General features: G+C 45.1%; 5 protein-coding genes and 1 non-coding gene across 9 annotated transcripts; 3 read left to right on the forward strand and 3 right to left on the reverse strand.

The window, feature by feature from the left end:
* The first annotated feature begins 220 nt into the window (after nt 1–220).
* LOC133905914 (uncharacterized) lies at nt 221–4,095 on the forward strand. The gene is made up of 15 exons (XM_062347719.1): nt 221–457; nt 543–731; nt 832–945; nt 1,060–1,147; nt 1,254–1,399; nt 1,490–1,591; nt 1,833–1,904; nt 1,994–2,093; nt 2,661–2,743; nt 2,872–2,949; nt 3,028–3,126; nt 3,237–3,287; nt 3,369–3,425; nt 3,507–3,548; nt 3,710–4,095. Exons 1-15 carry the CDS (start codon nt 311–313, stop codon nt 3,809–3,811), a joined length of 1,470 nt encoding a protein of 489 aa, XP_062203703.1. The 5' UTR covers nt 221–310; the 3' UTR covers nt 3,812–4,095.
* A 115-nt stretch (nt 4,096–4,210) lies between these two features.
* Nucleotides 4,211–9,977, reverse strand: LOC133905912 (pentatricopeptide repeat-containing protein At1g18900-like). 3 transcript variants are annotated; one of them, XM_062347714.1, is made up of 4 exons: nt 9,443–9,977; nt 8,876–8,960; nt 8,039–8,134; nt 4,211–7,079 (listed from the first exon to the last, which is right to left on the reverse strand). In XM_062347714.1, exon 4 carries the CDS (start codon nt 7,074–7,076, stop codon nt 4,497–4,499), a length of 2,580 nt encoding a protein of 859 aa, XP_062203698.1. In that variant the 5' UTR covers nt 7,077–7,079; nt 8,039–8,134; nt 8,876–8,960; nt 9,443–9,977; the 3' UTR covers nt 4,211–4,496. The 3 variants fall into 3 exon arrangements, with proteins under 3 accessions (XP_062203698.1, XP_062203697.1, XP_062203699.1); XM_062347713.1 differs by lacking the exon at nt 8,876–8,960; XM_062347715.1 differs by lacking the exons at nt 8,876–8,960; nt 9,443–9,977 and adding an exon at nt 9,301–9,321.
* Nucleotides 9,978–11,138: 1,161 nt separating this feature from the next.
* On the reverse strand, nt 11,139–12,866 carry LOC133905851 (LOB domain-containing protein 27-like). Of its 2 annotated transcripts, none has more exons than XM_062347628.1 (2): nt 11,794–12,866; nt 11,139–11,509 (listed from the first exon to the last, which is right to left on the reverse strand). In XM_062347628.1, the coding sequence occupies exons 1-2, from the start codon at nt 12,501–12,503 to the stop codon at nt 11,413–11,415; spliced, it is 807 nt and encodes a 268-aa protein (XP_062203612.1). In that variant the 5' UTR covers nt 12,504–12,866; the 3' UTR covers nt 11,139–11,412. The 2 variants fall into 2 exon arrangements, with proteins under 2 accessions (XP_062203612.1, XP_062203611.1); XM_062347627.1 differs by having other exon boundaries at nt 11,139–11,512.
* Nucleotides 12,867–13,014: 148 nt separating this feature from the next.
* On the reverse strand, nt 13,015–15,139 carry LOC133905853 (1,4-dihydroxy-2-naphthoyl-CoA thioesterase 1-like). The gene is made up of 4 exons (XM_062347629.1): nt 14,815–15,139; nt 14,534–14,769; nt 14,138–14,329; nt 13,015–13,352 (listed from the first exon to the last, which is right to left on the reverse strand). Exons 2-4 carry the CDS (start codon nt 14,699–14,701, stop codon nt 13,188–13,190), a joined length of 525 nt encoding a protein of 174 aa, XP_062203613.1. The 5' UTR covers nt 14,702–14,769; nt 14,815–15,139; the 3' UTR covers nt 13,015–13,187.
* A 658-nt stretch (nt 15,140–15,797) lies between these two features.
* LOC133905850 (protein NUCLEAR FUSION DEFECTIVE 4-like) lies at nt 15,798–18,406 on the forward strand. The gene is made up of 2 exons (XM_062347626.1): nt 15,798–16,336; nt 16,987–18,406. The coding sequence occupies exons 1-2, from the start codon at nt 15,878–15,880 to the stop codon at nt 18,136–18,138; spliced, it is 1,611 nt and encodes a 536-aa protein (XP_062203610.1). The 5' UTR covers nt 15,798–15,877; the 3' UTR covers nt 18,139–18,406.
* Nucleotides 18,407–22,788: 4,382 nt separating this feature from the next.
* Nucleotides 22,789–22,927, forward strand: LOC133906837 (small nucleolar RNA Z247). Its single transcript, XR_009907848.1, has one exon. It is a non-coding gene; the product is annotated as a small nucleolar RNA Z247 (small nucleolar RNA).
* The last annotated feature ends 2,696 nt before the right edge of the window (nt 22,928–25,623 follow it).

Below are 25,623 nucleotides of genomic sequence, written 5' to 3' on the forward strand. Positions count from 1 at the left end.
TCTTTCATTGCAAAACTGCTGCATTATCACTGCTTCTGCTCCAGCTCATCGGCAAAGTTCAGGGTCTGCGATTAGGGATGCAAGTTTTGCTTTTTTGGGTCGACCGAAAACTCAGTCGATTGAACTAAAAATGTACTTCCACCTATTTAAGTTGAGAAAGTAAATGAACTAAATTAGTGAGGCAATTGGTACAAGATGAATCATGTCTTGAGTAGATCCAGCCCGAAGAGGCCCAGCCCAGGCCCAGAGAGTAAGCTCCTGATCTCTAGCTCAAGGCTCTGCTCTGCTCGGGAGGCGCCTGCTCGTCCAAATGCCGCATTGGCCGTGTCTCCACCCCACCCTCGCCGCCGCTCGCCGCGCCACACCCTCCGCCTTCTCCAGGACCAACCGCTTCTCCTCCTCCTCCTCTCACCCCACCTCCGTCTGCGCCTCGACGCCCAGCCACGGCCACCAGCAGGTAACCGTGGCCGCAGGTGCCTGCCTGTCGCCGCCAAGCTCTCTTCATGTAGACAACGGTTGACACAGGGCCTATGTGTTGTCAGGGGGAGCATGAGCCGTCGTTGGTCGTGGTAGGGGGAGGCGCCGCCGGTGTTTACGCCTCCATAAGGGCCAAGACACTGGCGCCCCACCTCAACGTCGTCGTCATCGAGAAAGGGAGGTTCCTGTCCAAGGTCAAGATTTCTGGCGGTGGTCGCTGCAACGTAACCAATGGGCATCATCTTGACCCAACGGTATGCACAATTCTGCCTCCTACTGTTTGCGTAGTTAAGGCAATCTTCTCAACGTTGCAAGTAAGCGGACACTGTCATCCTGTAATGTTGTTCTCTGCAGGGACTGGCACCAAATTATCCTAGGGGAAACAAGGAGCTCCGAGGATCGTTCTTTAGCACTCATGGTCCGCAAGACACCATGCGTTGGTTCACAGATCATGGTGTCGAGCTTAAGGTAGGTACCTAGCTTTGTTGACATCACAGTTACCTCAGAATCTTGTATATATGTGCATTCCCCTGCATCAAATTACTTATGTTGCTCCCTTCCCCTTGTTGATTGTTATGTCAGACAGAACACGATGGTAGAGTCTTTCCTGTCACTGATAATTCAGCTTCAGTAGTAGACTGTCTATTGAATGAAGCTAGAAGACTTGGAGGTATCTCTTGCTAATTGGCTTTGCTGTTACCTCCATTGTTGTCCACACGTCATTCACTTGCTGACCGCTTCTCAAACTAAAAAAAAAACCAAAACAAAAATGGAAGTTTCTCTGCAGGCCGGTAAAGCTGTGTGTAGTGCATCTGTCACTGAACATGGAAAGTTTGTTCTCAAGGTTGAGAAGCGTACTGTTGATTTTGTTGATTTTATCAATGCTAACTATGTCTTAGTTGCTACAGGCAGCAGCCAACAGGTTTGGGAATTCTTTTTCGGTCCTCTCTTTGTATCGTCAACATATCATAGGGAAAAAAATTTACCTCCTTAACATTTTTCTTATCTGTAGGGCTATTCAATTGCTGCACAACTTGGTCACTCCATTATTGCACCGGTGCCCAGCTTATTCACATTTAAAATTGCAGATAAGCGATTGGCTAATCTCTCTGGGGTATTCATCCACAAATACTATTTGTCATTCCCAAAGTTTCAAAATTCATGCCGTCAAACTGCATATGTTTCCTCTGTGTACTTCCCTGATTTGTTGGCATAGGTTATTTACTACCAAGGAACTTAATAAACTTCAAGACATGCTTTTTCAAAGGAAGAACTGATTGCACAGACCTTTTTTTTCTTGAATTTACAGGACTACTGGACGGTAGTGACTTTTGCCCTTTTCTCCTGCTATGTAGGTTACATTTCCAAGAATCAAAGCAAATCTGAAGCTAGATGGCATTCAAAAAAGTCTTCCCGAACTAACTCAGGTGAACAGGTCATTTCCTTTCAGCAGTTGGCTGACTCTTAGGGAGGTGGTCATAGATATTTGCTTAAACTAAGTGCTTTGTCTTTACAGACTGGGCCTATGTTAGTTACACACTGGGGGCTTAGTGGGCCTGTTGTTCTTCGATTGTCTGCATGGGGAGCACGTGAACTACATCGGTGCAATTACCAAGGTATGATGCAAAGGAACTATACGGGAATTGCAATTCATTGACAACTGGGCAATGGCACCGTGATCATATTTTTAATGTTAGCCGGTGATCATCGCTGCAGTCAGTAGATCCAGAAGTCCAGAACATAGAGCAGTTATACTGTTTCATTGTTGCATTTGCTACTTCATAGCAATGGTTGACTTTACAGAGGTATCGTTTAGGGAATTATGTATGTGGGCAAATTTCTTAACGATGCAACTATGTTTAAACTTTAGGAATTATAATTTTTTACATTGTTCAGAGCATTTGGACATCCATAGTACTAGTATGCAATATCAAATTTACCTTCATTTAGAACGTTTGTTCTTTGTCCTCTGAGGTCCTATACTTTAGCACTTTGAACTAACTTTTCATGGCACCTTGCTGAGTAGAACATATCCATCCTATTCTCTTCAGCTGGCGCATGTTGTCTTTCATCAAATACACGAAACTTCCATTTTAATGATATTTTACTGTGGTAGAGAACTAGAAATAATAGTCAATTGTACCCACTTCCCTTGTTGAAATTCATACATTTTTTCAACACAGGAAAGCTTATGGTTGACTTCATACCTGACATTCATATTGAGGACGTGAAGCACATCCTATTCCAGCACAAAGATCAGCATGCGGTCAATTTCTTTCTCTGCACCATTGCCTTAACAAATGCTTGAAGTGTTTGTCAAATATTTTAATTTCTCTGCACTATTGTTCCAGAAAAAATTAATGAAGTCGAACTAAGAGGTTTTAGTCCCTGCAGAAGCACAAAGTAAATAATACCTTTCCCACGGAGTTTGGCCTGGTGAAGAGATTTTGGAGATTCCTGCTAGAACATGAGGTCATAATGTTACTGAAATAGCGCTTTACTCATCCCTTTAATCAGATTATATAATCAGGCGAAGTCTTATCTTTACAGAGTTTAGATGGTGATATGCACTGGGCCTCCATGCCAAATAATCATCTAAACACATTAGCCTTTCGGTTAAAACAATGGATGTTTGAGGTTGTTGGGAAGGTGTGTGACATCCTAATATGCCAACCAAAAAAAAAATCAGTCATCTAAAATAGGATCTCGACAATGCTTCTATCAAGACTCACCGCCAGTCATCTTATGATCATATGTAGGGCCAATTTAAAGATGAATTTGTGACTGCTGGAGGTGTTCCAGTTTCAGAGGTTCTTAGTCTTAACTGCAGTTTTCCTGAATATGCATTAAATGTGTATAAACCTAAACTGTTTCCTTCCCTGTCTGTAAAGGTATCACTTAGCACTATGGAAAGCAAGAAACAGCCGAATCTGTTCTTTGCAGGAGAGGTAATACTATTTTTCTTTAACTTGCAACACTCTGGACAAGCAATAATACAACTTATCTCATAAAGGGTGGTCATGCTGCAGGTACTTAATGTTGATGGGGTCACAGGTGGGTTCAATTTTCAGGTAAGCAATATAAATTTCCTGAAGAATTTTCAATTCAGAGAGCAATAGGTTCACGACAAACATTGGAGACGAGTAATTGAGTGGAAGTTTGATTAAGGAGTTCATTTTTCTAAGTGAGAACAACTTGTTTGCAACTAGCATTGGTTCTTTGTTTTCCACAGAATGCATGGAGTGGTGGATACATAGCTGGGACAAGCATAGGCACGTTGGCATCAACAAGCAATCTCAGACAGCAGTCGTGTTTGCAACTGGAAGGATCATAGAAGGAAATGGATTGAGCTATGAAAGATACTCCTTTGTTCATCTGAGGGATGATTCAGGGATTCCCATTGGCTGACCAAATTTGTGGTCGCGAGGAGGGTATCCAAGATGACCAACATTGAGGGGGCTACATTTGCAAAAGATTAGGTTTATCATGGAGCTCATAAAGAACGATAGTAGTTATAGCCTAGGCGTACTTATGTATGACCATGAAGCAGTCAGCTAGTTGAACAACTTTTGAATTGTACTTGACCTATCAGAACTCAGATTGAGTTATAGTTCTTGACTTCTTGTGTGTCACATTCACAAGATTACAATGGCTTTTCAAGATTATATGTTAGCAGCAGCTGTCAACTTGTCAATCAAGTTGAAAGAAGAGTTGGAACCTGGAACACCTCACGTACTGAAACATGCAACACTTCTTATAGGCTAATTCAGACCAATTTATCTCATGCTAAACGCAACAATGCATCTCTAAATGTTATCACAATCATAATAAATAGTTTTGAAGCATGAACCATCCGACTACCATACCCATACTACACCTGACTAACACACTCTCAAGAGTAAAGACCAAACTGAAGCAGGTGCGCCGGATCTTTATGCAAGCTGATTCTTCCACAAAACTGCACCAGCTTAAATAAGTTTTTTTTTAATTTCTGACCTGACCAATAACCTCACTAGCCACTACAACAAATGCATGCGCTCAACATAAGGATTGTGCAACCATCTATTGAGTGGCTCCCCGCATCCGACGAAGCAGCCAGTATTTCCACGAGTGGGGATGAATGGGAATTCGAAGAGGTTCAGAAGCTTTTGAACGGATTGTCTAACCAGCGACGATCCAGTCACCCTGCTCCTCCTGCCCCATCCGGTCACAATGTCAATTCTTTCTGGGCCAGTGCCCAATGTCAGAATCTGCCTGTGGAACCAGGCGAGTGTCCTGGACAGTGCAGTCACTGCAGTGCCCTCAGACATCAAATGAAGGTTGATAAGCCAATACGATGAGCCTTTCTCCCTCACGGAATCCGGGTACACATTCTTCTGAGCAGCAACCTCCCATATGATGCCAGCTTCCTCCTTGAAGCCAGACTTGTGTAAGAAGTCTATGACAGCATCCATTAGACCCCTCTTACTCTCTCTGTCCTCACTGTGCATCATGTCCAAGAAATACCCAGTGTGATCCCTAATGTTCTGGCCACCAGGTTCTGCATCAGGCAAATACAGCAAGAACATGTGAGCTGGATGTCCAGTGATCGCCATGAGCTGGCAGCATAAACCCATCTGTGCACGAGCCTCGGTACAACAGCTGAGCAGCAAGGTGTAAGTCTGCAGAGATGGAACTAGTCCTTGAGCAAGCATGTTCTGAAGCATGACGTAGGCATCTTGAAATCTGTTTATCTTCAGAAAAGCACTCAAGAGCGAATTGCAGGTAGGGACATTAGGCTGCAAACCATCGTGAAGCATTGCATGATACCATCCTAGTGCCTTGTCGACATTGCCAGCTTTGCCCCAGAGGTCCACCAGAAGACCATATACAGGTTCATCAGGAGCCCAATCACGCCTCATCTCAATGAACACAGCCTCAGCCTCATCCAGATGACCACAGTGACCAAGAACTTCCATGACAATGCTGTAGGTTATTTTGTCAGGACGGAACCCAGCAACCTGCATGTCCTTGTACAGCTTAACAACATTTTCATAATTCCTTGCTTTGGCCTGGAGTGCAATCATAATGTTGTAAGTAACAAGGTTAGGTGTGCAGCCATTTTCAATCATCTCACAAAAAAGCTTATAAGCAGCAGCCAATTGACCACCTTTTCCAAGGCAATTAACCATGGCACTGTAGGTGAAAGTATCTGGTGACAGGCCTACTTCTTGCATCCTGCCATATAGATCCATTGCAACTTCCAGGTATCCTGCTTTAGCATGGATGTCAAGCAATGTACAATATGTAACCCGATCAGGCTCATAACCAGCTTCCTGCATTTCCTCAAATACTTTAACAGCCTCCCTTAGATAATTTGCACGACCATACGCGTGTATTATTCTGTTGTATGTTACCACAGTTGGTTTGCAGTGAACTCTGCTCATCTCATCAAGAATTTTCCTCATTGTACCAAATTGCCTAGCTTGTCCAAGGATGCCTATCATGGTTGTGTAGGTATGACCATCATGCTTGAACCCTGGTTGCCGCTTTAACCATTGAAAGAAACCAAGGGCGATAGTGTGGTCATGAAGCAGCTTGAGTACTTGATTAGCCTGGAATGCATCTATCTTGCAATGAAGACTATCCAGGACATGTTCTGTCATCGGACCCCATTTCATTTGCTGCAGTGTGTGGTAGTATTGTTCAACTGCCCGCAGTGACTTCAATGATCTTAAGTTAGATTGAGGTCCGCCGCCATGAGCTTTTATTGTTCCTGTAGGACCCTGCGACTTGTTACCAGAACCACACAAACCATTCGGAACTGACAGGTTCCAAGTTTGAACTTCATCACGCCTGACGTCTGAATGGAAATTATTAGAATGATAGTTTGCATGGTGCTGACCAGGATGTCCTTGATTCCTTATTTGTGATGGAGAACCAGAAACCATAACAGATGGCCCTGAAAAATTCTGCTTTGGTTTTGCAGAGCCTGCTCTTGGGGTAACCTTCCCGAAATCATTGTTCATGGAAGGGTTATAAGGCGCCTTTGTCTCTGGAAAGTTATGTTGATTATGTGCCCTATTATTAGAAGAACGGCTGTCAGATAAAGGCTGATAAGAATAGTTAGTATCTGTCTGTGAAGCCTGATCAGTGCTTCCATTATTAGATGTGGACCTGAAATTAACCAGCTCGGAATATACACCAGCTCCTGCAATTCCAGACTGAGAAATGCTTCTGGCAGTCTGCTTAGATGGCTGTACATAATCACTTCCTAGAACCTGATGATGATTACGAGGATGATTGCTTCTGTTACTAGATACAGGCTCCTTTTCTGGAGATGAGGTGGAGGGAATGGCATGAACAGCTGGAGCTGGGTAGCCAGTAGACTGTCCAATTGATCCAACAACATATTGTACAGGAGGCTGAGTCTTCACAGAAGCTCTGTGGGTTGAATGAGACTTCTGCTCGATACCACTTGCAGTCTGCCTTTTTGGAACACAAGTCTCATCCTCAGGGCAAGTGCATGAAGCTCCATCTGTGCTACCACACCTTGACCCATTAAGATAGAAGGATCGTGCACACTGTGCTAGTGTGCCGAGTTGCTTTGTCCTCAACATGAACTGCAAAATTTAGTTCGCAACATGTTATCAACAAGAACAACCCTTCAAGCTATGAGCACTATGATGTTCTGGTGCTCATAAAATTGATAAAAGAGTACATACAAGGAGTAAAAAATAACTCTGTTTTGAGTTTTTACTGATTATGTATATTCGGATATAGTCTGAAGCACGACGACTTAGAAACAGTGCCAGGTCAAAAGAAAAGAAGCTATTGACAATAGAGACGAAAAAGATCCATGCATTAGCCAACTAAAACCAAAACGAAACAGCATATTGCAAGCTGTAAAGCAGAGACTTCTCTTAGAATCAGATTGTGTGATATGAATGAAAATATGGAGTAGCATGTGTGCTTCCATGCAGATATACCAACTCTATCTAACATTGTGACTAACATGAAGTGATTAGGTTTGAGATTTTTATGGCAGCGATGTTGTTTACGATTTTTTTAAGCCATGGAATTTGAAAGTATTTTTTTCGGCGGTTGGACAAGTATAAAGCACAGAAAATACATCATGGTGTTTCATCCATTTTGAAGATTAGGAAATAGGAACTCGGTAACATTTAGAAATGCATGCGGATGACAATCAAACTGCATAAAGTAGTAATGACTACTCATAATATTGAAACCAATATTTATTAATTGAATCGGTGTGGTGATGAGCGTTGCATCCAAATTATAAGCATAACAACATATACTACGGTAAATAAAGTATTGTCTAACTGGAAAAGCACACCAAAAGGAGATGGTGCATGAAAGGTCTATAATGCTACTTCTTGTACTCATATTCGTCAGTCCATACTTTCTCTTTGTTTTAAATAAAGCGAGGGAAGCTGATTCTGATGCTGCAGAGTCTTTTTCTTTTTCTTTTTTTTGGGCCATGACTATGTTCAAATATTAGCAGAAGCAGAGATAGAGAGACAGGGTGAGAGGGAGGGCAAGAAGAGAGGGGCATACTTACTGGTTAATAAATCAAGCCGCAACTTTCAACAAAGTCAATGTATAGTTGTAGGCTTCTAACCGCCACTGAAATTCATGTGGCCCCTCAATGGCAGACCTGAAATGAAAAGCCGTTGCAAATCAACATATAGGGCTAGGAAGTACTATTAGCTGTATATCAAACCAGTAGCGCCAAGTCAATCAGCCTACTATGCTCATAGATTTTCACAACCAAGTTATGAAACTCCTAAGATAAAACACAATTAAGGACAGCAACACAATGAGTAATAAGGTTGTCTCTATAAGCCAGAAGCCGCTAGGGAAAAGAAGATCATGACAAACAGAGCTCAAATAAGCAGCTTGGCATATAATTTTGAAGACAAGTTGAATGCTAGGTCGCAACAGGACATACTCGCCAGATTCAGGGCCTCTTTTGGTTAAGCTTATTCCAATCTTAAACATGACCAGTAAGCCAGCTTACTAGGGCTTCTGCCATGAGCCCAAGGAGCCCTCTCCCACTACCTTCATCCTTTTGGACTTATTGGTTGATTCTAAAAAGGCCTCACAGTTTGCAGGTTTCTGGTTGGAGCAGGGCTTAAGAATAAGATCAAAATTAAAGCCCCTGTTTTTGGCCTTAATTTCAGATTTTATGCCCAAAAGATGACACTGAAGCAGCACGAAGGCAAAAGAGGTTGAAGAGCCCTTGATGCAAAACACAAATTCATTTAATACAAAAAGCTCCAAAAGAATACAACAAGAGTTCTTTTGTTACATAAGAAGCATGCATTCTAGTTCTATTAGCGCGAGCTTCGGTATGATGATAAATTGTCCTACATAAATAGGACGATAGAATCTATACCGATAATCATATGACATTGCCCAAGGAAATCGATGAAAATGCGTCATAGTATTATATCAGAAGTGAAAATGGTCTCAGCATTTGTCTGCAAATCAGAAGAAAAAATTGAGCTTGTCAGGACTAACTCCTCAAAGTCCCATTGGTTATATTTTGTTTCGTCCATGTTCCAAACATGTGCTCAAAATCATTTAAACAAGTATAATCCGTAATGCAACACGCGATATGATTAGTGGATGCATGTATGCGGCGTAGAACATTGTACAACGAAGGGGCGGACCTCACGTGGGGCGGGCGGGTTCAGTTGAACCAACCCCAAAAAATCTTGGAAAAATAAACATACTGGAATTCGCAGGCCACCACGCAGACGGAGCAAAGAAATTCACAGCAAATTGAACGGATTGGAGAGAAGGAAAAAAAGATTGGACCTTTTCCCCCTCGTTTGGAGGAGAGCAAGAAAGATTTGATTTTTCTTTTCTTTGAGGGGTCACCTCGCAGCAAAGATGAGAAAAGATCCTAAATAACAATCGAAGAATCCATCCGAAGAGCAACCTAGGAGGAATTCCTTACCAAGACGACAAAAGAAGAAGTCAATCCCAAGTCCGGATGGATGGTTCCCCACTCCACGCCACCCCTGGGGGACGAGAAGGAGCAGCTGGATCTCCACCGCCACGCCGGTCTAGTAGAAGGAAGGAGGAGGGTGAGGAAGGCTATTGGAGAAGAAATCCATGGAGGTGGAGGTGGAGGTGGAGGTGGGTGGGTTGTGACTTGGGTGGAAGGGAAGGAGTAGGCGGCGTGCTTGTTCTTGTGTTGGGCTCGGCCGCCGTCCCGTCACCGTGAGTGGGAAGAAGAAAAAGGGGATCACCAACACCTAGGAAGAACAGGGAGGGGAGAGGGGACCTTTTGGAAATTTCCTACTATGGGTAGCTCTAGCTGGAGCGTTTGGAGGAAGGATATGGGTTGAAGGCGAGGATCTTTTTGCGTAAAAAACGCCGGGCCAGGAGGCTGCAACTTCTTCCTGCTCAAGTCAAGACTCAGTTATCTCAGTAAATATGTAGGTATTCCAGTGGCAGTATGGAACAAATTTGCACGCACCGATTCCTTCTTACGCAGATTTCTAAAATATGTACTCCTACTATTAATTGTGTGTTCAGCTAGAGTACTTGGCAAAAGAAACATCGAGAAGAAACATCGACAAGAAATATCAAGAAGAAGTAACGAGTGAGTGTGTGTCTGTGTTTGGCGACATGTGTTTAGCTCGTGGCCATGAGAAATATGATGCCGGAGACGTGGTTTTGTTTCTGGTGAAAATTAAGAAAACGAAAAGTTAGAGCTCGTGATTCATGAAGCAGAAACGAAGAAATATCTGGTCGCTTTTCACGTCTGTCTGTAAGTGGAAACGACGTACGTCATCATTGATAGAGTAGTAAGCTTATATATCATTTCTCAATGCAAGTTTGTTTCATTTGCATGCGCAGCTTAATTTGTCGTTTCATGCTTAATCTGCTTCCAACTGCATGCATGCATACCGCTAAATAATCACTAAGATATAGAATCCACGCGGGTAATCCTATCGCCCCTGGTTTTCGCATGCACTGGCGGATTTAATAAATCGATCCAAGAGGTCACGTCAACAAGAAGCATGTAGGTCTGGTCCGGACCAAGTTGCAATTACAAAACGTTACATGGATCACTCCATTCATTGCTTCCAATTTTGTTTTTGGAAGGGGAGATTAATCGACCAGGTTCATCGAATCGATCAGTTGCCTGAAGCCTGTAGAATAGTACTACTAAATAGGATCGTCCAACCTACCTACTTGCGCCTCAAGCCATCATCAAGCTTAATTTACCCTCTTTCCTCTTCCTATTTTTTACTTACTAGTTCTATGTACATGTTTCACAGTAGTAACATGAGAGCGGCAGCGAGGGCACGGGAGCACGCGACATGGGCCCACGTGAGGAGAGGAGCGGAACGCATAGGCGAGCGAGATTTACGGGAGCGAAACGCCGAGCAAGTGAACAGGAACTCGTAGACGTTTTTTTAATAATACAGATACTATAATAAAGTAAATGTATATACATTACTATTAACAAAGTAATATTACCATTGACAAAGTACTAAGCTTATCATAATCGAGGGATATATAAGACCACCGCTAATCCTCGGAAACATTAATTGCATGTGAAAAGTCTCCGACATTGCGAGGTGAAAAAAAGCCAAAATTCTAGTCTGCTTAAAAATCTCAATCGATCATGCCAAGCAAACAAGAGCCAAATAATATTAGGCACCACAAAAAATCCATATATAATTATTATTAATTCAAAAGGATACACCACTATGCAAGCCAATATTTGACTACTACCTGCAGTGCAGTAGCATGCTAAGTGAAATTATTGGAGTACTTCTACCAGCTACTGTAGCTTTTTGAAGAATTAATGTTGCTGCAGCAGTATTTCTGATCGATGAATATCAGTATTTCTGATCGACGAATATAATGCTAATCAATTAGTAACTGACAGCACTGGTGATAGTGAAGCAATTAGCTAGCGGCAGGATGATCCTTGAGGTCATTGCATTGGCACCGTCCACCTTGGGTGCTTTCATCGCCTTTCTCTCTGATGAATTCCCCGTACGTGCTGCTGGGAAAAATATTCGATATTAAGCTAGCATTTCCAGTTTGTTAGTTATATGTAACTTATTATTGATTTCCCTACAAAAATTAGTTTTTGAAACCGCCCAAATATGACGTCCAATAAATATAAAGATTCGTGTCGTGATACAAGTGTACTTTGAGTTTGCCAACATATATAATATGCTAATAATCAATGGTCAAACAACAAAGTAATTAAAAAGACTAGTTAAGTTTTCAGTGATGACTTGTTATGCAAAGTGATCGACAGGCAATATATATTATAATTACCTGGATTCCTGAGGCATCTCGTCGTCGATGTTATCGACGAAGTAGGACATCTCGTCGTACGAATCCGGGTGGATGGAACTGCAGTACTGCTGCTGCTGGGAAGCGTCGACCAAGAACTGATGATGATCCTGTTGCGGTTCCGAGATGCTCGTCCACGGTGCCTGCAGTGATGCAACAATGCCGCCGTCGTCACAAGCAGCAGCAGTGTTCAACATCAGCTGCTGATCATCATCACCGTACAATAATGGTACGCCGCCGTACGCATGATCAACAATAATATCGTTGTTGTTGCCCGTCTGGGGCTGGAGCGGCGGCGGCGCGGGGGACGACGCCGAGAGGTCGCCGTCGTCGGCAAGGGGTCCTAGTGCCGCGCGGTAGGCCTGGACACGGGCGCTGAGGTGGTGTAGGCGGAGCTGCGCCTGGCGGACCTGGTGGCGCAGTTGGAGGATGATGGGGACGCAGCCTTGGGCCGGGTAGACGTCCCATGCCTGGGACTCGAAGATGATGCAGTGCATGGCTTCGCGGTGGCGCTCGGGGCCGGCGCGGGCCAGCGTCTTGAGGATGTTGCTGACGCCGAAGAGGCGGTGCGCGTTGCGGAAGGCGCGCGGGCGGTCGTGCGGGAAGTACTGTGCCAGCGGGCACTCCGGCGTGCACCGGCGCCGCTGGTACTTGCACGCCGCGCACGCAGGCGCAGCGCCGCCCGACGCCATCTCGATCTACGTACTAGCTAGATGTACTAGCAGTGCAACTCCAACGTACAGCAGCTAGCTGCATCATACGAGCTGAGTATTTGCCCAATTAATGTATATATATGCATGTATGCACCAGGAGCTAAAGCTAGCTAGCTGAGGTGTACTTACCGAGATCGATGACTGAGCAGGAAGAATTATACTTACCAAGTATATATTAGCACTACTCAGGGAATTGAATATACTGAGAACTGGTCGTACGTTCGTATAGTGGCTTCTTCTGTTGCCCGATCCTATAATCGCTCCCGTACGTTCAGTCCAACCTAAAGCATGCATGCATGCATTTCAAAAACCGAACATGTGCTAGCTTGTACGACCTGCGGCAGGTGTGCACGGATCTGTTTCATGCATATGCATCTATCCATCCGTCGATACACTCTCTTTCAAAACTTGTAAGCCAAAGGATAGTTAATATATAGTCTGTTCCAACTTCCCTAGTACCCCGAAAATTGCAGTGGATACAAAATTCCGAAAACCCAAAGTCCAGTATAACAGACAGATCGAATAATACATATGCCGTATTAATTATTTTCTGTTGACAGAAATGAGAATCGGAAATTAATCAAGCAAGTCCCTGCAGGTGAATGCATCGATCGATCTGCATGCAGGTCCGATGCAAGTATGTATATGTATGCACGTACGTGTCTACAATCTGCTGGTGGCGGCGTGCTTCTTGAGCGCGTCGGCGGCGTGCTTGAGGTTGTCCGGCACCGGGAGGTTGCAGAGCAGCGTCACCCTCGACTCCGAGATCTGAGGCCCCTTCTTCCCCGGCGTCGATGGATCCTGCTTCCACAGCTTCACTTCCCACACCTAATACACACACATCCATTTTTCATTCAATTTCATGCATGACTACAGTTGTGAATGTACATGTTTTGGGGATTTTGAGACAATCCAAACAAGGCCTAGCTTAGTGGGCTCCTCTATGATTGGGCCTGAAACTTTGGTGGGCCATGATGGAGATGATATCTATCTGCATCTTCTGCGTAGTAGGAGAGGAGTATGTGCATGTTGTCAAGGGTGACCAACGGTGTATGTGGCCTAGATATAGCAACTTAAGCTAGCCAGAATAATCTCATCCAAAGCAAGTAAAATCAGATATCGATCGGAGGATTAAAGCCTGGTTAGCGATACATTCGATTCTTGCAAGGATCTGGATGTCCAATATTCAAGAGAGATCTAGTAATTAGTTGTGAGAGGGCGACAAAATCCTTGTACTATTTTCATTATGTGATGAAAAAGATAATACTAGTCACTAGGAGGAGGTTGTGCAGTGATGATGCTGTAATAATGGACGGCGCGGAGGAATGACTTTTTCCTTCATCTAAAAAAGTCAATAGGAGGACCCATTCAATATAGTATACCACGTTCCTATCACTCGGTTGTAAACTAACGCATATGCCGTATAGTAGCAAACAAATATAATTATGCGCGCATCACAATCGGTCGTCACGATTAGGATTCCTCGATTGCCACCATAAAGAAATTATTAAGATGAGAAAAAGATGCTGTCGAGCCGTGGAGAAGATAAGGTGGGATGGCATCGATGGTTACAAGCAGCAGCGACGAGTCTGTCGCGGTCGTATCGTACGTACCTGGGTTGAGCGGCCGACGTGGACGGGGGCGGCACGGACGAGGACGACGTCGCCCACGGCGGCGCTGCGGAAGTGGTTGATGCTGAGGTGCACGCCGGCGACGCGGCTGTAGCCCGAGGCCATGTGCGCGCCCATGCTGGCCAGGCCCTCCGCCACCAGCGCCGACACGCCGCCGTGGAGCACCTTGAACGGCTGCAACCAATGAATTGCATTGGTACTTCAACTTTGGTAGGCGTTCCCATCAATAACAAGGAGTATATATTGATTGAGCTCAAGCAAGCTCATCAACAGCAATTCCCGCGGAGCCTCAGCAGGTAGCTCAATTGCTTGCTTATATTAGTCGATCGGATCGATGCATGATTAGTATAATTAGCTAGGCATGAATTGAGAAGAGACCTGGCAGCACTTGTCTGTGACGGGGAGGCGGCCGGTGAGCTGCGACGGCGACACCTCCTGGATCTGGAAGCCGATGGAGTTGAGCACCGGGTCCAGCTCCGCCGTCTTGCTGCTGTTGTTGCTGGAGGGCGGCGCGCCTGTGGTATCACTCTGCCGATCATCATCCATGGTCAGCTGCTAGCTAGGTAGGCGTGTGCTTGTTGGGGGATGGGAGCAATGAGAGGGGAAGGCCTGGACTGGACACTCTTAACTCTAGGTACGACTTGTTGTTTCTTATCAACATCGATCAGTCGTTGACGTTGTTGGGAGAGAATTAGATTAGATTGGGCACTACTCCTACTCAACTCTCTCTAACAAGACGAGAGGTCGTTAAAGATGAGCAGCCCAGTTTGCATTACGTTCCAAAGGCTAAAAAAAAGGAAGACAAGTTTATACTAAGCTAGCTCTTGGATTGTTGCCATCTCCGACCGAAGATTGTCTCTGCTGGTATTCCATTTGATCCACCAGAAGTTTGGAATCGGTTTCTAAGATGACGCTCCCATGATACGACTCGAAAATCAGCTTGAGAACCTCCCCGCACAACACCACCAACTGACGGAAGCTGTCCATCTCGCAGAAGAGCCCAATTGGAATTTGGAACTGCCCTTCCTCCTTACGCCCAACAACACCAACTGCGCCGCTGGAAGTGTTAATACGCACTATTATATGTGGATCCTAATTAAATTTGAAGATCGTGCTATAGCTAGCGATACGCCCGAGCCTGGGGTGAGGGGCGCAGGCCGACCGAGCTTGAGCGCGACGGATTTGTGGCGATGGCCTTTATGCCGTCACATTTTTCTCTGCAAAGCACGCGTGGCGATATCTAGTCGTGTTGGCACCATAGATCGTCCTTTTCTTTTTCTTTTTTTGAAAATACCAATATTCTGAATCTATAAACAGTTTTGGAACTCGCAATAGAAAGTTTTCCATTTCAAAGTTTTTGGATCAAATCGAAAGCTTTTTAGTTGAAAGCTACTCAGATTAAGTTGAAAGTCTTACTGGATCTGTTGAAGCTTTTGAACTTGTAGTTGGAAGTTTTCCGATGGAATGTTTTTGGATCAAATTGGAAGTTTTCGGATCAAATTGAGTGTTGTACAAATTCCGTGGATTCGGAGCAAGATGAACGCTGCTGCTAGGAGTAAGAAACTACCAACACGTGGCCATGTTGGTTGCGCGCCACATACATCATCAGACGTGCCACACAATCCCATCACAAAACCAAAAAGAAAGGAAAGGACCAGGAAAAAACACAAGAGGGAAAGAAAAAATCAACTCGAAAGTTGTAACCCTCTCCGGCCGCCTGCAATGGCGACCGCACTGACGCGGACGCGGACGCGGACGCGGTGGTCGGCGCTGGCGGCGAGCGCGTTGATCCAGTGCTTCGCGGGGAGCTCCTACTGCTTCGGCGTCTACTCGCCGGCCCTCAAGGCCTCCCAGGGTTACGACCAGTCCGCGCTCGACGCCGTCGCCTTCTTCAAGGACGTCGGCGCCAACGCTGGCGTCCCCTCGGGATTCCTCGCCGCATGGGCGCCCGCGGGCCGCCGGCGCCCGTGGCTCGTCCTCCTCGCCGGCGCCGCGCTCTGCGCTGTCGGATACCTCCCCATGTGGCTCGCCGTCGCGGGGATCGTGCCCGCGCCGCTCCCTCTCATGTGCGTCTACATGCTGCTCGCCGCCCAGGCGCAGACCTTCTTCAACACCGCCGACGTCGTCACTGCCGTCGAGAACTTCCCCGGTCGACGAGGCACCGTCATCGGCATCATGAAGGTGGTTCCTTCCCCTCATTTCTTGATCTGCTATGTTCTCCCACTGTTCTATATTATATTGCTGCTTAGTGTTCCCATTAATTCGGACTGCGTGAATTCTCTTTCATTCGGGCGATTTTTTAATTTAATGGCATAAAAGATGTAAACTTGTGAACAATTGAGATCTTAAAACATCTTATACTTCCCTTCCAACAACAGTCATTGTTGGGAGTGGTGAACTGACATTGGGACCATCATAATCTGCCTCTCCTTTGATGCTAAGCCTACTGTTTGGATGAGATGCAATCATTCTTCTGATTTTGCATGAACTTTCAGTGTCCTTCTGTCGGAAACCTCTAAAGTGGATTCTTTTCATCATCGAGTGTTGGGTGAATTTTATTTTGATTTGGTAGGACGCCCCACCTTTTTTTGGCCATCACGCCTAAACCTTAACTCTGTGTCTTGATAACGTTTCAGTGTTATTGTACATTTGTTGCTTAAAGCTGAATCTAGCATAATAGCTATATATTGGTGTGTTAATTTCTGTTTGAACCTGAAACGTATGATTTACTCAAGTGCGTCATGTTTTGTTCTTTTTACCACTTTCCTCAGTACAGGCAAGTCCTTTTTGTTACATACTTACATGAATTCATCTTTGTAATTTTGCAACAGGGTTTTCTAGGCTTAAGTGGTGCAATACTTGTCCAAATATACCACACTCTCCATATTGATCCCAGCACTTTCATACTGATGCTGGCAGCCTTGCCGACAGCCATCACATTGATGCTCATGTATTTTGTCGACGTCCACAACACACATGAACGGTACAGCAAGAAATTCCTTGATGCTTTCTCTCTCATCGCCGTTACTGTTGCTGGGTACCTAATGGCTTTCATAATCTGTGATCAAGTCTTCATCATAAGTTCAGCTGTGCAGAGTGTTTGCTCTGTGATACTCCTGCTACTACTTTTGTCTCCAGTAGCTGTTGTTGTAATGGCCCAAAAGTCAGAACCAATACAGCATGAAGAATCAACCTCAGAACAAAGAATTCGATTACTTCAAGAAGAGGATGCAGAGGATTCTGTGAGTGCCCGCTCTACTACTGCACCCGGGGGATCTAACCAATACCTGTCTGACGGAAAAGAAAACCTGAATCTACTACAGGCCATGTGCAAACTGAACTTCTGGTTGCTCTTTCTCTCAATGGCTTGCGGGATGGGATCAGGTCTCGCCACTGTGAACAATATCAGCCAGATCGGCGGCTCCCTTGGTTACACAACCAAGGAGACCAGCACACTTGTGTCACTCTGGAGCATCTGGAACTTCTCAGGGAGGTTTGGTGCAGGCTTCATCTCCGACCATTTCCTTCGCCTGCGAGGAGTTGGCAGGCCATTCTTCATAGGCGTCACACTATTGATCATGAGTGTGGGTCACGCCATCATCTCCTCCGGTCTCCCCACATCGCTCTACATTGGTTCAGTGCTTGTCGGCCTGTGCTACGGGTGTCAGTGGGCTCTGATGCCGAGCATAACGTCTGAGATCTTTGGGCTAAACCATTTTGGCACCATCTTCAACATGGTGGCTGTTGCAAGCCCTGTTGGTTCTTACATCCTCTCGGTGCGTGTTGTGGGTTACATATATGACATGGAGTCTCCACCAGATGAGCATGCCTGCCTAGGTAATCATTGCTTTGCGCTCTCTTTCATGATCATGGCCGGTGTCTGTGTGTTCGGGTCTGCTGTCGCATTTGTGCTGTTCATCAGAACAAGGAAGTTCTACAGGCGGGTTGTATATGCGAGCTTGCAGTCCTTTCTAGAGAAATGAGTAGTGCTTGTATAAGATAACATAAATTATGTTCATACTTTTACAAGTACATCATGTCAGCATTTGTATAGCCTGAGCATCCCCCCTCCCATCGTACCTTTGCTCTACCACTAGGCTTGATGTGTGGGTGTGGCTCCTATACCTATACAACCTGATTTTGCGAATTTGCGATTGAGAAATGAAAACCATATTGCCTTAGCCTATATGTACATCTTGGATCGATTCACAGTATGTTTATGAGATGAAGATAAAGTGCCACAGTTGCCTTGTGTCCAAGTGCTTCCACATCACATTGATGTCTGTTTAGCTCCTCATGTTCAGTGTTTGTAGACGAATGTTACATTAGTCTTCTGGATTGATTGATTTGAACTAGGTGATACATATTTTCTTTGAACATGAATGCATCACATGTTGGGTAGGTGTAGGTCACAGGATTCAGCTTCCTTGATCAATAATAAACAAGATCACTCTATTTGCAGCGCAATCTCCAGTAGTTGACACGCATCCAAAGTATTTCTAAACTGACCCATCAGCCGTCTGTTTAAATTTAGGTTACTCTTATCCTTGGCTTCGTATATGAGGTTAAAATCCCCCATACAAATCCAAGGAATGTCACTGGGCGGCTTAAGCGAGGAAAGTCCGTCGGAGAAAAGAGATGTTTGTGAGGCGTAGAGTGATCCATAAGGACAGCGAGAATTCCTTGACTACCGGGTTTGATGCAGTGGTGAGGTCGTTGTCCCAGGCAATGAAAACACCTCCTTTAAAATTAGAGGCAGGTAGCTGAATTGACTCAACCTCGGGCCTAAAAATTGGAGGCAAATCTTAGTTATGCCTTCGACGGGAGGGGATCCTTGTAGAGCCGCCAGGCGGGGAGCTGGGTTCGGCTCCAAAGGAATGGCAGCGAACGCCTGGTCGCCATCGTGTGCACGATGACGATGGCGTCCAAGACCTTGGGCTCCCTCCGAGAATAGGAAATCTCAACTGGCAGATGCAGAGCTCCTTGAAAAAATGAAGCAGCGGATCAGGATGGTGCCTTCTTGTCCGCTGGGAACGCACCGCGTCCAAGGGTTGGACCGTGCCAGGCGAGAAGCCCAATCGTGCTTTGGCCCATACAAGATAGCAGCCGTGACGTGTCGGCCCTGCTCATCTCCAACGACGCCCAGTCACGGTCCATGGGTATGATGGGCTGGTTCATGTCGGGCCGGTCCGGATACAACACAAGTGCATAGATATATGGGAATTTTTTTATTAAAAATTTAAATAAATAGATTCCTCATTTTCAGTCCTAGGTTTTTATATGTTTGAATTCAAATAGAGTTAAAAGAAGAATATCACATGAAATTATAAAAATACATATAAATGGAGCATTACAAAGGAACTCACTTTTTCACCATATAACTTAGGGCTGAAAATAATTTTAGAAATTAGTCCATCATATAAGAAGAACACTAGTTAATTTTTCTAGATTTTTGAGAATTTATTTGATACCCCTAACGATTTCTACAAGTTAAAAGTACATTTTTAGAGATTTTTAGTTTAAATTATACGCATGATTTTGTACAAGAAGCAAAGACAACATGCCTCCTCATATGAACAATGTAGGTCTCAAGCTGTTCCCTTATTATTGCACGATCATGATAATACAATTCCCCATCATAAGTTTCAGCAAACTGAGTAAGCTTGTTGACGTCGAACTTGGAGAAAGAGTTCTTTGGATTAACACAAGAGAAACATATCAATAACTCCGTAGTTGCTTCACCACACCGATGATTCATTTCAGCACATATATTGTCAACATTGACATAGGAAATCCCAGCATGATAATAATGAAGATTAGTAATAGTAAATCCATTACGCCTTGAACGACCCCTCACTAGTATATCTTTGGACATATTTGGAACAGGAATACCCTTCACCCCACAAAATTGTCTCACCTCATCAAATAAGTCACCCCAACCACTTTCTCCCACGGTGTTCAGGAGAGCTTTTACATCATGAATAAGATGTATATGCAATAAACAAAAAGAGTTGGATTAAAAGGAATAATGGGATAATGAGAAATGGAACAATGGACTTAGTACTAACCTCAAGAGCATTAACAATGTTAAGATCCTTTCTCTGTAGGAGATGTGAGAGCTCATTTGTGATACCAAGCAACCTTAGCATAAGCTTCAAAATGAAAACAAACTGAAAACACTCTATTTTCTCTATCAAATCAGCCACTTGACTTGGCACTCGTGCATCTTCATGAATCATATGAAGCACCTCTATCACTGAGTCCCACATTTGAGAAAACAAAAGTAGTATGATGTGAACCCCATCTAGTATCTCCAGGTCTGGCAATGATGGTTTCTTGATTCAATCTCCTTCTTGTAGATGCCTCACCTTTCCAAGCCTAGCCAAAATATTTTGATGATGGCTTTCAATCAATGCATCCCTTCTCTTGCAAGATTCTCTTATTGTGGTCACAATTAATGAGACATACTCAAAGAAATCATGAATAAAAAAGCAATAATTTGCGGTAGAAACAACAACCAGTGCAACTGATGGGCATGTTAGAGTTTGAGTTGTTTTCAGTATGTATGTGTCGGTGTATCAGGAACCGGGGGTCTCTGAGTCCCGAGGCCAGGCCAGCCGTCCGCCACGCGTCACCATCCTACGAGGTCCCTCCTGCGGGATGAGGAAATTCTAAGTTTCGGGAGAAGGTGTTCGGGGCCACAGCCTCTGGTCCCCGAGCACCCCAGTTCCCCGATGACCCGCAGAGTCCAAGTACCGGGAAGAAAGTGCTCGGGGAGGTGCCCGCTCGCCCCCGAGTACCCTAGTCCCCCGATGGGCCGAAGAGCTAAGTGCTCGGGAGAGAGTGCTCGGGGCTGCGCGTGGCAGCCCCCGAGCGTTCGGTTCCCCGAAGGTTCTACAGAAGTGCTCGGGGCTGCACGTGGCAGCCCCCGAGCACTCGGTTCCCCGAAGGTTCGCACAAGGACACCCGAAGCCCCGACGACCCAAAGGGGCCCACCGACGAGGTGTCGACCAGTCAGAGGTCCAAGGCCGCATTTAATGGGCATGCGCGGCCTGACATCCTGACATCCCCAACTGCTCCCGCCGAAGTGTCAGTCCCTGCCATGCTTTGGCAGGGGGGCGTGGGTCCATTAATTGCACGGGTCCTGTCCCGTATCATCCGGTGTGTATCGGGATAACGTTGCCGGGATCAAGGCGTTCCGCCTGCCACCCTGCCGTGGCAGAAGAACAAGACAGGGTGGGCGCGCCGGATGCCGCTATGGCTGCCCGGTGGGCCCTCTCAATGGCGCCCACCGCTGGGGCGTCCACAGCGGCGGGCGATCGGGCGACGCGCCGCTTTTTTCCACCGCCCCTGTCACTTCACCCAGAGGGAATGATGACGCCTTTCTCAGTCGTGGCGTCTCGGAACTTGTGCCTCCTCTTTCCCATTCGGGGTATGTCATGGCCGGCGAATGCATAAAAGGAAGGGGAGGCAGAGAAAAGAAGGAGAGAGAGAGAAGCGACACCCGAATCAAAAATCACACGAGAAAACATCCGAAGACAGATCGAGACGATCAAAGACATCATCCGAAGAACACCGCAAGCAAGCTTGGGTAGAGTTAGAACAAGGGAGCCTCAAGCTCTCAGTTAGATCATATATACTTGTAACCAGACATTTTCCCTGAGACTTTCCCCTTCGGGGAAAGTTATTGCATCCATACAAGAGTAGGGTATTACGCCCCCGTGCGGTCCGAACCTGTCTAAACCCCGGTGCATTTACTTCCCTTTGCACTAGGTCGATCATCCCCCACCACCTGCCGTTGCATTTATCTCCACTCCCATTTATTTCTCCGACGAACTTATTCAGGATCATCCCCCCGGCCGAATCTCTAAAAAAGGGTCTCTCGGGATCCCTGCGATAGGAGTTAATCCTCCGACAGCATGGATACATGAGATCAATTTGTTTTGGTAGCTAGAGATAAACTTGGCATGTTCTGATTGTATAGTCCTTATCTATTCAAACTAATCTCCTGCATATCTCTAACGATTTGTACTTGCCACGACGGGGATGTTTTCCATCCTATATTAACATGCAGAGCGGTTCGAAAGGGTTCAACGCTTCACAAACAATTCTTTCATGGTAATCAACACCATCCTCTTCCAAATACATCTATGTTGACCCCCTCCACAATGGCGTTGGCATCTCCTCTTGGTCCTCCCATCTCTGAGAAGTTGACAATGGACAATTTCCTTCTTTGGAAAGTGCAAGTGCTTCCTGCTGTGAGAGGAGCGCAGCTCACCGGGTTTCTAGATGGAACCACGCTAGCACCTTCGATGATCATTGAAGTCACCAAGAGTGACAAGGGCACCGAGATGGTGCCGAACTCTGCGTATGCACTATGGTTGGCGTAGGACTAGCAAGTGCTAGGCTATCTGCTTAACTAGCTCTCCAAGGAGGTTTTAACACAAGTAGCAACCATGACGAGCGCAACTGAGGTGTGGACTGCGATTCAAGAGATGTTTTCATCACAATTGAGAGATCAGGTCACTAACCTGAGAATGTCTCTTGCCAATGCCCAAAAGGGAAGCATGACCATGGTTACCTACTTCAACAAGATGAAGGCCATTGGTGATGAACTCGCCACTGCTGGGAAGCGCCTTGATGATGAGGAGATGGTGTCCTTCATCTTGGCCAGCCTTGACATTGACTACAACCCTTTGGTGTTTTTCATTGTTGCACGCACAGATCCCATCTCTCTTAGTGATCTGTACGCGCAACTGCTCAGCTATGATCTTCGGATGGAGCTCTTGCAGGGCTCTAATAATGGAGGCCACTTCCAATCTTCGACAAATTTAGCCTCATGTGGTCGTGGTGGTGGCTACAACTAGCAGGGGCACGAAGGTCGTGGCCGTGGAAACGGCCGCGGCAATGGAGGCAGTACTTGTGGAGGTTGTGGCAATGGTGAACGCCGCGGAGGACAGCACAACTCTAGGAACCGTCCCATGTACCAAATCTGCGGCAATATTGGTCACACGATGTTTGATTGTTGGAACCGTTTGGACCAAAACTTCTAATAGGAGAAGATTGCAGGAGTGACCACCACATCCTATGGAGTAGACACAAATTGGTACACCGACACGGGTGCTACTTATCACATCATAGGAGAGCTTGAGAAGTTCTCTACCCGTGACAAATACAACGGGCATGATCAAGTCCACACGGCTAGCGGTACAGGTATGGCAATTAGTGATGTTGGCAATGCGTTTATCCATACCCCTAGTCGTAAGCTTCATCTAACAAATATTCTCCATGTTCCTAGTGCTCGAAAGAATCTTGTTTCTGTTCATAAGCTAGCCATTGACAATAAAGCTTTTCTAGAATTTCACCCTAATTTTTTTTTTATCAAGGATTAGGTGTCGAAGAAAACAATTCTTTGAGGCAGATGTGAAGGGGGGTCTCTATGCTTTAGTGTTGTATGCTCCAAGTCCAAGTCCAAATAAGGAAGCCTATAGTGCTTCCAAGCCTTCGCCAGAAAAATGGCATAGTCGTTTAGGTCATCCTTTTTTTTCAATTGTTGAGCATATCCTGAGAAATAATGAGCTTTCTTGCTCTAATCATTCTAGTGAAGAGTCAATTTGTGATTCATGTCAAAAGGCTAAAAGTCATCAACTTCCCTATCCAAAGTCTACTAGTGTGTCTACTGTTCATTTAGAACTCATATTTTCTGATATGTGGGGACTTGCCCCTACTTCTGTTGGTAGGCACACTTATTATGTAAGCTTTATAGACGACTTCAGCAAACATATATGGATCTATCTTCTTAAAAAGAAGTCTGATATGTTTCAAGTATTTCATAATTTCCAGAACCTTGTTGAACGTCAGTTTGGCAGGAAAATTGTTACCATGCAAACCGACTGGGGTGGAGAATATGAGAAGCTAAATTCATTTTTCCAAAAGATTGGTGTCGCTCATCATGTATTATGTCCTCATGCTCATCAATAAAATGGCTTAGCTGGAAAAAAAAACATCGCCATATTGTTGAAGTAGGCCTTGCAATCCTAGCAAAAGCATCCATGCCACTGAAATTATGGGACGAAGCTTTCCTTACTGCCACACATCTCATCCATATCTTGCCAAGCAAAGTCATCAACTTCCAAACCCCCATGTAATGTCTTCTTGGTAATAAACCCGACTATACATCGCTTCATATCTTTGGTTGTGCTTGTTGGTCAAATCTTAGACCTTATAATCAGCGCAAGCTTGCCTTCCGTTCCAAATGATGTGTCTTTCTGGGATATAGTTCTCTTCATAAAGGTTTTATATGCCTTGAGGTTTCTAGTGGTCGTGTATACATCTCACGTGATGTAGTTTTTGATGAGGCTATTTTTCCCTTTGAGCATCTTCATTCAAATGATGGAGCTCGCCTTTAGAATGAGATCTTACTTCATCTGCCACATCTTCACAATTTCTCATGTTCTAATCAAGGGGGTGATGAATGTATTGATCACATGACTAATGATCCTAATCGTGCTACTGATGCCTCCTATGATAGCTTGCAGCAAAGTGAAAATCTTGTTGAAATCAAAGCACAATTCTATGCTCCTGTGAATTCCGACCTCCAGTTGTTACCGGATGAAACTGGAGCAGACGCAGGTGTTGAAACCCAGAGTGATTCACCTGTGTCTCGGTCGAACACGTCGTCTCCTAGTTCCGCCTCATCTCGATCATCTCCATCAACAACATCTACATCCGGATCGGCTGCGGGGACTCCCTCTACTGCACCAACAGTCGGACCTCCGCAAGTGGCTACGGAACCTCCGCAGCAAGTTCCGCAAGTGGTTACGGAACCTCCACATCAAGTTCTGCAAGTGGCTACGGAACCTCCGCAACAAGTAGCTCCAACACCACCAGAGATGGCTCAACCGTGCACACGACTGCAGGTTGGGATTAGCAAGCCTTGACAATTCAAGGATGACATTGTAAGGTACAATTTTTTTGTGTTCTGCAGGAGAGCCTAGAAATTTACAAGAGGCAAGTGAAGATCCAAACTGGCAGTTAGCTATGGATGATGAATTTTCTGCATTGATAAAGAACAAAACCTGTCATTTGCTACTGACACATAAAGGTAAAAAATTTATTGATTGCAAGTGTATCAGATCAAAAAGAAGGCAGATGGCACTATAGATAGGTACAAATCCAAACTAGTAGCAAAAGGATTCAAACAACGATATGGTATAGATTATGGAGACACTTTTAGTCCTATTGTTAAAATTGCTACTATCAAACTTATGTTGGTTATTGCAGTATCTAGGGGGTGGAGTTTGAGACAACTAGATGTTTCTTCATGGTGTTCTAGAAGAGGAGGTTTACATGAGACAGCCACCTGGGTACGAAGATCAAAATTCTCCTCATCACATTTGTAAGCTAGATAAGGCTATCTATGGATTAAAACAAGCACCAAGAGTGTGGTATTCTCGTTTGTGCTCAAA

The sequence above is a fragment of the Phragmites australis genome, chromosome 23 (genome assembly GCF_958298935.1).
Source record: "Phragmites australis chromosome 23, lpPhrAust1.1, whole genome shotgun sequence".
Lineage (NCBI taxonomy): Eukaryota > Viridiplantae > Streptophyta > Magnoliopsida > Poales > Poaceae > Phragmites > Phragmites australis.